Here is a 14,773-nt window from a genome sequence, read left to right as displayed (position 1 = left end):
CACATGTGTGACCTTTCTTTTGCTGTATGCAGGGGCTTACCACCTCTCATGGCATATTTCCAAGTTGCTGGGGCTTTGGATAGCAGCATTGTGTTTTAGGTATGAAACATTCAAATTGTACGCTGTCCAAGAGCTGCACCACCCACCTGTGGCATTGCTTTAGTCCTTTCCTGTTGTCTTTGATAAATCTTTGGCAAAGAGAAGGAAGCTTTAACAAGAGGAAGCATACACAAAGCTCTGGTGGGCTATGGGATGCACTGGACTCCCTAAGTGCAGAAGCTGCTGCACCGCAGATGTGTAAGAATTATTTCGAGGCTTTTATCTTGTGGCTGAAGCTTTTCATGGATGTAGCAGCAAATGCAGATGTCTTCCTATATTGTTTAGTGAATGAGCATGACAGGTGTTGCTAATGGGTAAGTTTTACTCTTTTCCTCACTAGCAGGTTGCAGTGGAGGTGGGTTTGTGATGAGAAACAAGAGAGTCCTTTCCTCTCAGCTGGAGCGGCGGTGCAGCATTGTTCATTATGTCTACCAGAAAATGCTGGGAGGCCCCATTCAGGCACAGCTCAGGCAGGTGAGGAGTGTCTCCTTCCAGACCTGTTGGACATCTCAGCTCCCTGCATAAAAAGATCTTCAACACAAGCAGAAGAACTTTAAAGGGGCCTAAAAAGTTCCTCACATGTACAGTTTGTGGCTCCAAGTCTGGTGCACCCTTATGTTTCTTAATCCTGTAAAATGCAAGAGCTGAGATGGCTTTCCCTTTTGGTTCACCCAGCCCTGTCAATTTTTATCCTCTGTTAATTCCGTACTTCCTTGAATCATATTTAAACCTGCCCACTCTACCAGTTGAGTTGTTGCTCAGCGATACTTTTGCATGCTGATCTGACTTTGCATGCTGTTTTGTGATACTGTTCTTGTATCCACTCTACTTTGCTCATCTTGTCAGGTTAAGTGTTGATTTTTTTCCCCTTCACAGACATAGCCATCCAGTCCATAATGTTTTACTGTTTCACAGACCCGTATGCCTTTAATTTGAAAATTAATTATTTCTGTAACATCCATAGGTGGGAAGCACCTGAGAGAGCTTTGTTGTTAAGAATTTTGTGTGAACATACTAATGACAGTTAGAAATTGTTAGCATTCCTCATTCAGAGAATCTCAGGGATGCTTGCAAAAGTCATAATTCTCTTTACCTTTTTAACAGAGGCTGGAACTGGCTTTTCTGCGTTCTCTTTCCTCATACTGCCTCTTTCGAAGAGCAAGTCCCTTTGACAGGAGAGTGACATGCCTGGAATGGCACCCAACACACCCCAGTACACTAGCTGTCGGTTCCAAAGGTGGAGACATCATCCTTTGGGACTGTGAAGTACTTGCTAAAACCTGCTTCATAAAGGGGGTAAGCCTCTCTATGTGAGGAAGGGGTGGGAGGGAAAACTGGAGTACTATGAAATACGGCAGATAAAAACTGAGATCTGTTGTGAGATGCACATAAGGGTCTTGGGTTTCAGAGTAGCCAGTTATGGGTATGACTGAGATGCAACAGCATGTCTATTCCCAAGTCCCAGACTGTTCTAGCACTGGAGAAACCTGAGGCATGGTGATTAAGTTCATAATGAAGCAGCACTTGGTGTGTGCTCAGTGGAAAAATAATGCAGCAACTGCTCAAACAGTTACCTTAAAGGGATGCCAGAAACAAGTAGGCAGAGAGGGTTTGTCTGGTTTAGGTCTCGATCTTTCTTTGCTCACCTTTTATTGTGCCAGATGAAGAAACATCTTTGGGGATAAACAAGGGGCCTTTATCTCAAGTGAGAAACAAAGGTAGAATGAACGGTTTGTACAGCTGGCATACCCCCTCGTTGTATTCAGCCATTTCCATTCCAAAAGGGGCTCAAAGACTTTGTAACTTGTATCACCTTTCTAAATTAAGACAGATACACATTGAGAGGTCTATCCGCCAGAAATTCCAGAGTCACCTTTCTCTTTTTGTAAATAGCGTGGTGCCAGACAGCAAGGGAATACCTTGCCCGGGGACTGAAGGAATTGCAGATTAGTCCTCCAGGAGGGCTGCTCCCGGTTTAGACAACCATCATATGGGAGACATGGTTATCTTCTTTCCTTCTTAGAGGACTGTGGTGTGTTTCACTGTTACTATTAAAGACATAGCAGTGACTGCAGACTTACAGAACACACTTTTCTCCTTCCCCATCACTCAGTGGATTTTTCTTTTGTTCATCCCCTTCCTTGTAGATGGGAGCTGGAGGGGCCATCACAGCAATGAAGTTTAACCCTTTTAACCCTAGTCAGCTGTACACTGCGTCAGTTGCCGGCACTACCACCCTGCAGGATTTTAATGGCCATACTGTCCGGGTCTTCACCAGCACCGAGGACTGGGAGTAAGAATACAGTAATGCTTTGGGCCTCTGTGTCCTGCTGGCAGAAGCACTACAGAGAGCAAGAGAAAGAGAGAGAGAGATGTTTGTCTCTAATATGTGAGAGCTGGGCTTCCGCTTCCCTGTATACATGTCCTTTATCCTCTGAATTTCAGAGGCTCATTCTTTTTATTTTTCCTTGAAATGGGGTAGTGGGTAGGAAAGAGCTTTACACTACTGGGGAGGGACTCTTTTATGATGCTTACTTCCTGTTGTACGTGAGAGAGTGGGGGTCCAGTGGATTTCCTCGGTTGTCTGTTCTTAACACATCACAAAGCTCTCTGCCCTGGAGACCTTCTAACCTCTTCACCTGCTAGCAGTGCTGCTTCTTGTCAGATGGTTTTTACAGGACAATTCATAGTTCCCTCCATGCTTCTCCACAAATGCCACTGACTTCAAGCAGTGCCTGCCATTAGGGTCACACCAATTCATCCCACCAAGCTTCTGGTGCTTATCTAAAATATCAAAATTAAGAGTCTGGGTTCATTCAGTAGTGAGTGAAAAGAGGAGATGAGTTGTAGAAGATGCTCTCAGAATTATCTTCTTAAGACTGTTGTTTTTTCTGTGGACTCATGTGGAAGCCTGAGCTCTTCAATTAGTTACTTGAGTTCTGTGCTTGAAGGTAAGTGAGAGAATTTGAGTTAGCTTCCACTTTACTTTCCCCCACCTAATTCCTTCTGAGTGGCAGCTTTCATGCTTGCTTTTTAATTTGGCTGTTCAGCTGCAAACTTGCAGTAGGGCAGAAGGTGAACCCAAGTCGTGCTGGGATGACTGGTCAGGTGAGCAAGGAGAGATAAACGGGGTCCTGAGACACGAGGATCTTGTATCCCAGTGGGATGCCTGTCACAACAGTGATGCCTGGATTTGACAGGGCATGCCATCCTCCTACTGCTGTGAGGACTGGCCGGCTCTACGGGCAGGCCTTTTTTTATCTTCATTGGCCTCTTGAAACCTAGTATTTACAGTGAGACTTTACTAAGTAGTTGTTCTGTGAGCAGCAAATGGACTGCACTTGATTACCAAAGAGTTTGGGGACTCCCAGCTTGCTCTCTTTTCTTCTGTATTTGTGTAGGGTTTCCACTTTCCTCAGGACACAGGCTGGGGGAAAACAACGTAACAATAGTAACAGTACAACATAACATAGAACATAAGATTCCTGTGCCATGGGGTTAGCAGTAAGATTTGCACTTGGTTTCTCCTGCATGTTGGTACCTTGAGAAAGACCAGATACAGCACTGGAAGCAGCCTGTAGGGAGCTAGAGAATGTAGTCTCTGTGAGAAAAGCTTGGTACTGGGCTATCAAGAGATTTTATGTGGTTTATGCATGGAATGGTGCTGGTTTTCCTGTGATCTCCTAAGCATGGTCTGAGCCAGGTGGTTCACTGCAGATTAGTCTTACCCCTTAATAGAAGCAGCAGTGCTTGCTGCTAATGAGGTTTGCAGCCCAAAGTGGTGAGGGTGAACTTGAAGGCTCGGAATGTATGTGCTCAGATTTGAAACAGGTTAGAAAAAAAGAGTTCTTGTGTACGTGCTCTGCCAGAAAGCAGTGCTTGTACCTAGAGAAACTGGCAGTGTATTCCAGGAGGTGACTGTTGAATTAAGATTTTGACTTCCACTCTAACCTTGATGTCTCTTGGCTTTGTGTGTATTTCAGAAAGGGCCAGGAGATTCTCTCGGAGACATCAAGTTCAGTCCTTATGAGGCAGAGAAGCTTTATGTGGCATCAGGTGATGGCACCCTAAGTCTGCAGGATCTTGAGGGCAGAGCGGTGCAGGTGATCTCTCGTGCCCTGGACTGTGGCCATGAGCATCATAATGTTTGGTGAGAAGAGGGCACTGCAAGGTTAATTGTCTGTTCCTTGGGGTTAATGCTGCATTGCTTCTTCAGATCTCCAACATCGTCATCTCTGCCAGTGTTAGGAGACTCTTGGTATGAATTGGTCCCGTGGGGGAGCTTGGAGACAGGGTCCTGGTTGCTAGGCAGCCACAGGGCGCTTAGGCTTTTACATTAGCTGAGCATGCTGCCTGCATCTTCCTGTGTTGTTTTCTGGTGATGCCATCTCCTATCTTGCAGATACTGACAGCTTTTCACTTTATGAAGTGTGAGGTGAGAAGAGCAGGGTAGCTTCCTCCTCTTCATTGTTGTCAGTAGTCTGTTTTGTCAGTGGCAGTTCAGGTAGCATAAGGAAAGCCACACAACATTCCTGCACAATCTGAGTTTCAGGTTATTGAGTTTACCCTGTGGCCCTTTTGCAGGCTTCAGGCTCACCATGTTCATTTCCATGGCCTTGAATTCTTAGAATAATTTATCTTGCAAGTGAAGCTTTTGCTACAGGTTCCCAAAGGACCCCAGCTTTATTCTCACTGCCCTTCTCCTCCCAGGAGAACTGGCATTAAGATGTATGTCTTTGTCAGATAAGTTTCTATTCACTTTTGTTTCCTGGAGCATGAAGTTGAGACAGTTTGGTGTGTAGCTTTTCAGTCCAAAGCTTCTGTCTTTACTGCTGCTTCAGTGTTCTGTGGAAAATGTAATTTTAAAGCTGTTTCTCCACATTTGTCGAAGTCCCAAGGATGTTCTGATCTTTCCCAAGGTATATTCATGTGCAGGTACCAAGTGGTTCTTCAGCCTCTATTACGTTCCACTGTTGCAATGTGTTACACTCCACCTAATAAGCACTTTGAAATTACTTTGAAGTTATTTCACATCAGTCACCAACAGAAAGCATTGCTGATAAGCTGTCCTTCTTCCTGATACTCAGGCCCACAGCACCAGGCAAGAGATTGCAGTTACAGTCTGTTGCAGTATCCCTTATCAGGGATGAGATGTGAACCAGAACTCCACTGCCTCCACTTTTCTGTAGGAAGAGCACTGATTTGTGTCTTTCTCTCTAGTTGCTGGTACTGCAGTGTGGATGTTTCTGCAAGCTGCCATGCAGTGGTGACAGGTGATAATGTGGGCAACGTGGTCCTGCTCAGCACTTCTGGTGAAGAGGTTTGTATGGCTCCATGCAGCATCTCCTCTACAAGAATCTTCATGGCTCATGTGCTTTCCTACTCTACAGGGACCCTGGAAAAAGGAGCCAAGTGACTTGCAGCTCAGGAGATGAGTCCACTCATGTCTGGGTGGTGAGAAGTCCTCCACTTCTGCCACCCAGCAGACATTTTTACATTGTTGAGTGTTATAATAATTCCTAAACAAGGAATTATTCATGTGCTACCGTTTCCTTAAGAGTATTTGCTACTAGCCAGAGTAATTATAGGGTAACCTGAAGATGTGAGCACCCTCTGCCAAGAACCTTCACACATCCAGAAACTTAGTGCCCTGATGGGAATCATTTAGGAGGTACTGCTCTGCTGTACACCCTTCCATGACCTGGGGGTAGGCACGGAGCAGTAATGCAGCGAATATTGGGATGGAAATTGCACTCCTGCCGTTGGACACTAGAGGGCAGGCAGGGGCAGACTGTGAGTCTGGAGTAGTAGTGAAAGAGGAGAGAATAGCTGGCTGGAGTTGGCCCTGCTTCAAGAGCCTGCTGTACTGTCACACTGTCACTGCCATCTCTCCTGCATGTAAGGGTAACATCTGTAAAAGTTTGCCACCCAATGAGCTGTGCCCAGTAGTGGGCAGAGGCAGGAGTGCTCCAAGTGACTTGTCCTTATTCAGGGTTAGTTGCTGAGTTACTTTTTTTTTCCCCCTGAAAGAATGTGACAGTCTTTTCTGCAGTTGGGAGATACCCATTATTCTAGGGAGGATGGGCCAGCTTCAGCCTTTAGATTAGAGATAATCTTCTGGCTTTGTATAGAAATTTATTCACGGCCGCTTCGAGGTTGTTATTGTTGTTAATTGAAATATTTGTCCTACCCTCATGTTTCTTTGGTGACATGTTTCTAGAAGCCAATTATATCTCCTCTCACTTTTTTTACTTAGATAAACAAAGCAAGGTTTTTTTGTTTTCCACACGAAGCAGTTCCTTCCTTCTCATTATCTTGGCAGCACGTTTTCTCTACGTGTTCCAGTTTGTTTAAATCTTTCTGCACGTGGAAGTCTGGCACTGCTTAAAGTCTTCCAGATGTGATCTTGCTTTGTATGGTGACACTAATACGTCCCTCCATGAAAGCCCGGGGTTGTGTTTCCTTTTCTCATAGCTGTAATAAATTGATGGATCCAAGTTCTTCTAGAATTAAATAGTTATTTCCCAAGGTCATTCTTTTTCTTTCTTGTTTCCAGTCAATACACTCTTGGTGTATTTTAGAAGTTTTGTTATTCTATAAATGGAAGACCTCTTTACCTGCACTAGTAGATAATCATTCAATTTCTTTACTCCAGATCTTGATTTTTTTTTTTTTTTTGGCATGATTTTCTGTTTGCTGCAGATCTGGAAGCTGAAATTGCACAGGAAGAAAGTGACTCATGTAGAGTTTAACTCCCGATGTGAGTGGATGTTTGCCACAGCATCTGTGGATCAGACAGTCAAAATCTGGGACCTCAGAAACATCAAAAACAAAACAAACTTTCTTCATCTGCTTCCACATGAGAAACCTGTTAATGCAGGTGAGTTAAGGATTTCATTGCATAGATGTCTGCAGAGAGTCCACTCAGCTCAGCTTTTATTGTGGTGGCAGTGGTAGGTTTTGCTCATATTCCAAGTTGCATAGTAATTAAAGCAAGGAAGCTGTTGGAATGTGTGGCCAGAGGCAGGGAGGTGGCTAGGGCAGCTGCAGCACCTTCTTAAGACTTGCTGTACAAACTGTGACACTGTACCTTAGAAGTGAAGCAAGCAATGAGCAAGTTCCTTTCTTTGCAGTGTTTCCTCCTGTGATTCTGAAGTGAGAAAAAATATTATTCTTAGGTAATCTAGCACAGTAGGTTTCATCTTAGTTTTGTAAGAGTTTTGAGTTTGTTTGAGACAGGTAGTCTGTCATGTCAAAGTCTTGTCTGTTGGGGGACACAGCCATATTCACATCCCAATTAAAGAATTTATTCTTCAATTAAAGAAACAGTAATGGATTTTCAGTCAGCAAAATGTGACACTAATGTTTCTTGTCAGTCACAGCACTGTGATCTTTAGTTTGCCTTATTGTCCCACTTTCCTAGCTTACTTCAGCCCAACACATGGTGCCAAGCTTTTGACCACAGACCAGCACAATGAAATCAGGGTTTACTCATCTTCAGACTGGACCAAGCCACTGCATCTGATTCCACATCCACATAGGCAGTTTCAGCACCTCACACCTATTAAGGTGAGTTAAATCTAAGATCATCATCATGCTTGGTGGTAGCAGCCCTCTGCAAATCAGAAATGGTCTGATTTCTGGTCAAGACACTACACTGGTGGGTGGATATTTACACTGCTGCAAGCACTGTTCCTCAGGCTGTGCGTGGGATACAGTAAGAGTTGCTCCCAGTGTCAGTTGTCTGGATTGTGTCAGTGCTGAGCTCTGTCCCTTTCTCTAATCTTCCACGACTCTGTTTTCTGATCAGGCAACGTGGCATCCTCGCTATGACCTCATTGTGGTAGGTCGCTACCCAGACCCCAAGTTCCCCGGGTACACGCCGAGCGAGCTGCGAACTGTGGATGTGTTTGATGGAAACACTGGCGAGATGGTTTGTCAGCTCTACGATCCAAATGCTTCTGGCATCATCTCGGTGAGCTGAGCGCTGCAGCCAAAAGGGCTGTCAGTAACACTGCTCTCTGTCTGAAAGAGGCGTGGGTTAGGGACTAGAACCATATCCAGTTTACTTGTGACAGACTCATGCTGTCATGAGATACGGCTGCCAGCTAAAACTGCTGACTCAAACAGGGCTAGTCCATGGTCCTTTGTGGGGTTTTTGTGATACTCTTAGGAAACACTGTTTTTTCCAGATGGTTTGTTGCTGTTATATAAGCTGTGGTGCTCTTATGACTGTTACATAAGCAGTGATGCTCTTACAGACTCTTATGTTTTCATTTTCAGCTCAATAAATTTAACCCTATGGGAGACACACTGGCTTCTGGCATGGGTAAGTAAAGAGAACCTGGGGCACTAAATGTGTGGGTTCTAGCCCCAGAAAAGGGCTGGCTTGCTACTCCAGATGCTTTTAAAGAAAGTTGTGAGAGAAGTTTTCCCAAATCCCACTCGCTAGTAGCCCTTTATGACTTCCTATATTGGTGAAAGAGATCAAGACCTTCCTTTCAGTCTTACTCCTTTGCACTTGGGAAGCAGGTTGGTAGTCACCTCCTGTGAAACATTCCTGAGAACATCAAGTCTGGAGTGGGAAGCCTCCCCGCAGCCGGGAGCTGCTGCCACCTGCCGGCCCTGAAACAGTAGAAGGAAACAACGGAGGGGGGGAAAAGCCTTTTCCAAAGCTAGACTGTACCGTTTCCCTTCGTTTAATTTCTCTCATTTCCTAGACTGCAGAGCCAAGATTAGTCAGTTTTTCGCAGGCTGTGTGGGATTAAGTTAGCTGTAGATTTAGGTCTTAGACCTGTGACAGATGAGATTAGGAATTACTTGTATTTCTTAGTTAGATCAGAGTTCCATGGCTATGTGGAGATAGCATCTGCAATAACTATTTTTGCATCCTCTATACTTTGGAAATACCTTAGAACAGAAAAAGTCTTTTGAACTTCTGGCATTTAAGTGACATAGCCTAAGGTATTATGATTGATGTAGAGTTTCTGATACACAGCATTTTTCTTCTCAGGCTTTAATATTCTGATCTGGAACCAAGAGGAGATGGCGGCCAAGAAGCATGAACATCTTTTGAAAGCCATGACAGACAAGGAGATTGAACCATGAGAGAACAGGGGATTGGAAGCTGGAGTTCATCCAGACGTGGAGGGCAGAGGCAGGCAAACCCTGGCACAAGCAAACTCAAAAGCTAAGTTAATGTCTGGGGAGATGGAGGAGATGAGAACAAAAAGCAGTGATTCTAAACCCCAGGGAAAGAAGTGAAAAGAGAGGGATCTAGAGAACTGATGTAGTATTTTGATCCTTTCTGAATCCCAGGGTCCAAACTTAGTTGTTGGCAATGGGCAGTATAAGCCATGCAGGGAATTAGACTTTGTCCTTCCTCCCTGGATCTGATCTTGCTTCCCTGATCCTCTTGGCCTCCCCTTTTAGAAAGTTGTGTCAGTACTGGGTTCCTCCAAGTGGAGTTACTACTCATTTTCTGAGGCACTAGGAAAACTTCAAAGATGTTCCCAGATCTTGCTGAAGTTACTGCTTTCAGCCTACCTTATCTGATTGTCATCACTTTTCAGAAGTTACTATTTCCTGTAGACTGTACTGGAGGAGCTCATGACAGGGTCCCCAGCCTGTTCTAGTCCAACCAAGTTGAGAAACCATTTGCTACCAGGATTGACATCCTGAAAAGATAGAATGTTCACAGGGATGAAGTGATGGATAGCTTGGGTGGCCTAGGAAACACCAATCTCTCCCATATGCAAGCTTGGAAAATGTGTGTTTGTCAAGACATCAAGCTTAGCCTGTTCTCTGCTTGTAGCTGTTTAACTGGACCACAAAGAACATAATGCCAGAGGTCTCTATCATGGATTTCAAGGACATTATGGAGCTGGACACCTACTGATTCTGTAGTTTCTATTTTCAGAGATCTAGGCTGTTCCTTGCCAATGATTAAGTAATTTTTTTCACCCGTGCCTATGTGCTTCAGAATGTTGGGTAAGAGTGTTATAAAGCAGAAATGAGGGATTTCTTCCAAATACCCCTGCTCAGAGTCAAATCTCAAGACTATTGTTAAACAGTTACATTTTGCTTTTTCTAGTTTGTTTACAAGGCTGCCTGGGGCCTTGCTGCTGTCCCAGAGGTTGATGGATGGGATGGGCTCCAGGCCTGTGCAGATCCTCCGTATTCACTTTTATAGTTTTGCAGTATTAATATCAATAAAATTTTGTACTAAACTAAAATTCTTTGCTAGAGAGAGTGGCTGCTTTGAGGACACTACTGAACTACTTTTGTAGGGGAGAAGTTTGAGACCTTTCTATAGGAGGGATATGAGACCTACAACTGTGGTAGAAGTAGCAGTCATAGTACTGGGTGTGATGCAGATCCCTCCAAGTTGGACAGGATGCATCATCAGCTGTATCTATGCACAGCTGCTGCAGTCAAAACCAGTTGATGTCAAATCTCCCTGTGCTACATGTGGAATTGTGAAACAGGGAATTCCTTTAGGAGGGGGTATGCTGCAGTAAATTCTGCCTGCTTTCCAACACTGAGCACACCAGTGCTAGCCCTGTGAACTCTTAGAGAAGAAGAGGAGAAGAGTTCAGTGCTAAATTGATTTTAATAATGAAATGTATTGGAACAAGTACAGAAAGTCATTCACAGTCAAAATGTCCAAATCATCATAGAAACCTTTTCTCTGTGTGTGCAAAATTTGGTGCCTTTAAAAATTACAGGTCTGGTCCTCTTAAATGCACTTTCTATTACCTCTTTCTTGTGCCTGTTCTCACAGGCAGTAGCTTTTTCTTTATGACTGTCTTGCTGTGCAGGAGACCTAGTTTGTATCTTGAGAGGACAAAAAGGTGAGGAAGATGCTGAGAACAGCAAGCTGCTTCTGCTGATTTAGGGTTCCCATGCTGGCAGATGCCGATTACGGTGTGGAGAAAAGTCCCCACGGTACTCCTTAAGGGGAACAAAAGGAAATGTTCATTACCTAAGAACTGGCTTCTGCATCCAAGAGGGGAAGGGAACTGCACCAGAAAGAGAAGTAAAAGTAGGAAGTGAATGTGCAGTATCACCATGTGAAGAGCCTGTGCTTCTGGTGCCTGCTGCAGTCTCTTGTTTTCTGCCAGAAACTACAAAGCAGGTGGTGAGCACTTGGTATGAAGGTCTCTGCAGCAGCTGCAGTGAGCTGGAGAAAGAAACACACTTCAGACAAAATGCCCAAGTATGACAAATAAGGGAATCCACAGTCACCTGCCAACTCTGATTCTTAATGTTTGTTTGTTGTCCATCCAGTAGGGAAGATAGGAAGAAAAACTATAGAACTTGGTATTTAATCTAGTCTTAGGTAAACAGCTCTGCTACATCTCTTAATTACAGCATAAAAACATTCTGCTAAGTAAAGCATATTCCTTGGGCTGAAATCTGGACTGCCTGGAGTACTGCATACTCCCTTTAGTAGGTCCTTGAAGTTCAGATGTGGGAAGTAAAATTCAAATTTGAGATCTTTAGACAGAAACCAAGTTTCTTATCTAGGGGGACTTTCCTTTCTAGAGCCAACATTGCACAAGAAATTGAGTGTGGGTTTGCTATGGTCACAGGAATTGCTCTCTCTCTCATGAAGCTCTTAGAGCTTCTTTGGGTTCTACTCCTGATTCTGTTCTGAGCCAAATGCTAGAAATGATTGAAAACTGCTAGGTTTTCAGTCTTGTCCTGATTTCAATCCAGTCCTCTCTTGAGATACAATGTGAAGAGGGAAAAAAACCCAGTTGCCAGCAGCAACTACTTGACAGCAACCTCAAGAAGCACTTTGTCTCCCATCATCCGCAGCAGTTCCCACTGCATGGACAGTAGATGAGTCTTGGTGCATTGTTGGTAAGCTGCACTCTCAGCCGAAGCCCAGCCTTCCTACCATCAGCAGCACTATGGTGTGAGGGAAAAGCACTCAAAGTAGGTTGACCCTGAAGAGAAATGCATCTGGATGTGGCAACTGCTGGAGGCCCAAGTTTCTCTGCCACAGTCATGGTGAGTGGTAACATTTACAGTCATGGTGAGTGGTAACATTTACAGTCACTTGAAAGGAGGAAAACGTGAAACTGGCCATGCTGGAATCCCAGACTGGGTAAGCTGTATGAAGACCAGGGGCACCAGTATATTAGCTTCAAAGTTACGGTGTCATTTCCTTAGAGTAGCTCAGTTCTTTTACTCAGTTCTTACTAACGGATGTCACCTTTAGAAAGCATTCAGCAATCAAGTCCAGCTTTGTTCTGGGAAGCAAAGGCCAAAATAGAAGAATGCTGAGTAACTGAAGGTGCCGAATCATCCTTAGGGGCAACACAGCTCCCTCCTACTGCCTGGGAAGGAGTTGAAGCAACTGTCAGGCCTGCTCTTCACCTTCATTGGAAACATGCCGGTAGCCAGGGGGCTGAGACTGTATGCGAAAGAGTACAGTCAAGAGGAGAATAATAAGGAGAAGGAGAATGGATCCACACACAGCCAAACCCACAAAGAGTTCTGTAAGGGAGAAAATAAGTGGTCAGCATGGTATCATCCAGACTTTCCCCTTCTGCCACACTCTGGTCAAGCCTGGGCTTACCTGTGTCGTGCATGCTGCTTGATACCTTGCATTCTTGCTCCCAGTCTTGGGGAACAACAGGATCTGTGAGTTCCAAGAACCTTTGCAGTGGACATTTATGCTGACAGTCAGGGATTGTCAGTGGGAAAGGTTCCTTCCCACTCTCATTCCGGTAAAACATCTCCACAGAGAAGTTACTGGAAACGAAACACAGCAAGATTTTTTTTTTTCTCTAGTTGAAGTCATCCCTTCCCAAAAACTCAAGTGTCCGCACCCTTTCCTTTATTCTGGTGGTAAGTTTTCCTCATGAGAGTCTGCCCAAGGAGCAAGATTGCACGTCCCAAGAGTGGAGCCTAGCCTAGGTATCTAACCCTCAAGGTGAAATCACAGCAGACATCTTTACTGCAGCCCTCACCCATCATCCTCTTGGTACAGCTCAAATAAATGACATGAGGCGTATGGTGCTTGGATCTTGTTGTAGACATCTAGAGCCATCTGCAGTGCCACAAGTGTGGTGTCATGCTGAGAAAGAGGGAAAAAAACCAAATCAGTCACCCTTAGGGATGTGGCAGGGCAGCTCAGACTGTACCAGTAAGGGACAAGGCAGTGCTGAGGGGACATCACCTTCCTAACTTCATCTGGAAAATGGGAGAGGAACTGTACTGCTAGAACAGTGATCTGTGCAGGTGCCAGAGAAGGGGGGGAAGTGAAACAGCCATGTATATCCTGCACTGTTTTTTCAGAATTAATCTCTAGAGAGCAGTTTGGAAGAGATGCGTGACTTCCCAGGCAGCAGGCTACTGGAAAGGGGATAACTGTATCCACACTTCTGAAACGTCACATTTGAGTAGCATAAACCCATCTACCAAATAAATAGAGCAGTGGCTCCCCAAAGTCTCATGAGCCTGAGCTAACAGCAACAAGGACACACTGGGAATTTTCCTCAGGGATCCCAGAAGAATGATGCCAGATACTGCATCTCCCACCCAGTCAGAGGCAAAGATGCATGTCCTGATCACTGTATGAGCTGTAGGGAAGCTAGAAAGGGTTAAAACATCACCACGCCCCAATCCCCTGTAAGCAGGAGGAGATGGCTAAAAGCTAGCCCCAGCTCTGACTTACTGCTGAATAGGCAAGTAGTTTTAGGTTCTGATGGGCAGAAACATTTGCTGCTTTGGTTAGATTTTTCCTTATGTGATCCAGCAGGACCCCTGAGGAAAGAGAACAGCTGGTAAGAGGCAAAAGCCAGGCAGAGCAGCACGAGGCTCCCTCTCTGGTGCACTCACCGCCTTGCAGACGAGCTTTTTCTACCCGATTGTGGATCCCAAACAGAAATTCAAAACCAAAGTCTTTTAGTTGCTTCAACTGAGTCATGACATCTGGTGTCACCCATGCAGGCAAATCCATTTTGTGTGTTTGCTAGAAAGAGAAACAGAATATTCATGTGCAGGTAGCACAGGTTGCAGATTAAACAGAGAAGGGGAGGGTGTCTGGAGACCTGCCCATACTGCTGCTGCTTTCCTACACTATTCTAAATAAGCAATATACCCCTTTCATATTTATGCTTCTGAACTCACACTGCTATGCTGCATACAAAGAATAGATGTGGGTTTTGATGATGTTTCAGAAAATAATGAGAAGAATAAAGATTAGAACCTAGGAGCTACATTTCTGTGAAAGCACAGCTGGAATGCAAGGTTATGTTGTAATTGATACAATAATCTTAGGGCATTTACTTTACATGTGACTGATTCTGCCCTGCAGATGGCATGCAGTCAAAGAGGGGAAAAAAAAAAACAGATAAGTGAGTGAACACAAACTCAGGGTTTCTGATGTACCTGCACCTGTTTCCCTGGAGGGTCTGAGGGCCACTGAAAGAGACAGTGGAGAAAGTTAGCAGGTGCTCTATGGACATAACAGTGGGATGCACCACTGACAAAGCCCTGTACTCAAACCCAGGAGCCCAAGAACTGGGAACCAAGAGAAGAACCTGCTTTGCAGCCAACCCTTTACATGAAAGGATTGGTTATAATGGCAGACAAACAGCAGTTGTGGTTTCCCAGCATTACTGAGAACAATTTTCTATGCCACATCCCATTAGACTTC

General features: G+C 44.7%; 2 protein-coding genes across 4 annotated transcripts in view; one reads left to right on the top strand and one right to left on the bottom strand.

The window, feature by feature from the left end:
- The window catches only part of DDB2 (damage specific DNA binding protein 2), a 14,323-nt gene extending 3,989 nt beyond the window's left edge, over positions 1-10,334 (top strand). Inside the window, exons 3-11 of one of the 3 annotated variants that reach the window (XM_008639431.2) lie at positions 443-573; positions 1,204-1,395; positions 4,083-4,249; positions 5,320-5,419; positions 6,802-6,979; positions 7,523-7,668; positions 7,910-8,074; positions 8,383-8,428; positions 9,113-10,334. In XM_008639431.2, coding sequence (XP_008637653.2) covers positions 443-573; positions 1,204-1,395; positions 4,083-4,249; positions 5,320-5,419; positions 6,802-6,979; positions 7,523-7,668; positions 7,910-8,074; positions 8,383-8,428; positions 9,113-9,207 — 1,220 coding nt within the window. In that variant the 3' untranslated portion in view covers positions 9,208-10,334. Of the gene's footprint in view, positions 1-439; positions 574-1,203; positions 1,396-2,246; positions 2,393-4,082; positions 4,250-5,319; positions 5,420-6,801; positions 6,980-7,522; positions 7,669-7,909; positions 8,075-8,382; positions 8,429-9,112 lie in introns of all 3 variants that reach the window. The other 2 variants (XM_017741742.1, XM_017741743.1) reach the window with 2 other exon arrangements.
- Positions 10,335-10,692: 358 nt separating this feature from the next.
- ACP2 (acid phosphatase 2, lysosomal) overlaps positions 10,693-14,773 on the bottom strand; it is a 7,045-nt gene continuing 2,964 nt past the window's right edge. The window contains exons 4-8 of the mRNA XM_017741746.1: positions 13,954-14,086; positions 13,790-13,878; positions 13,083-13,189; positions 12,689-12,864; positions 10,693-12,606 (exon numbers count right to left, since the gene is read on the bottom strand). Of these exons, the coding sequence (XP_017597235.1) occupies positions 12,470-12,606; positions 12,689-12,864; positions 13,083-13,189; positions 13,790-13,878; positions 13,954-14,086 (642 nt within the window). The 3' untranslated portion in view covers positions 10,693-12,469. The remainder of the gene's footprint in view (positions 12,607-12,688; positions 12,865-13,082; positions 13,190-13,789; positions 13,879-13,953; positions 14,087-14,773) is intronic.

The sequence above is a fragment of the Corvus brachyrhynchos genome, unplaced genomic scaffold (assembly GCF_000691975.1).
Source record: "Corvus brachyrhynchos isolate BGI_N302 unplaced genomic scaffold, ASM69197v1 scaffold115, whole genome shotgun sequence".
Taxonomy (NCBI): domain Eukaryota; kingdom Metazoa; phylum Chordata; class Aves; order Passeriformes; family Corvidae; genus Corvus; species Corvus brachyrhynchos.
The sequence above is the reverse complement of the archived record's forward strand: the minus strand, read 5'-3'. Positions and strand labels throughout refer to the sequence as shown.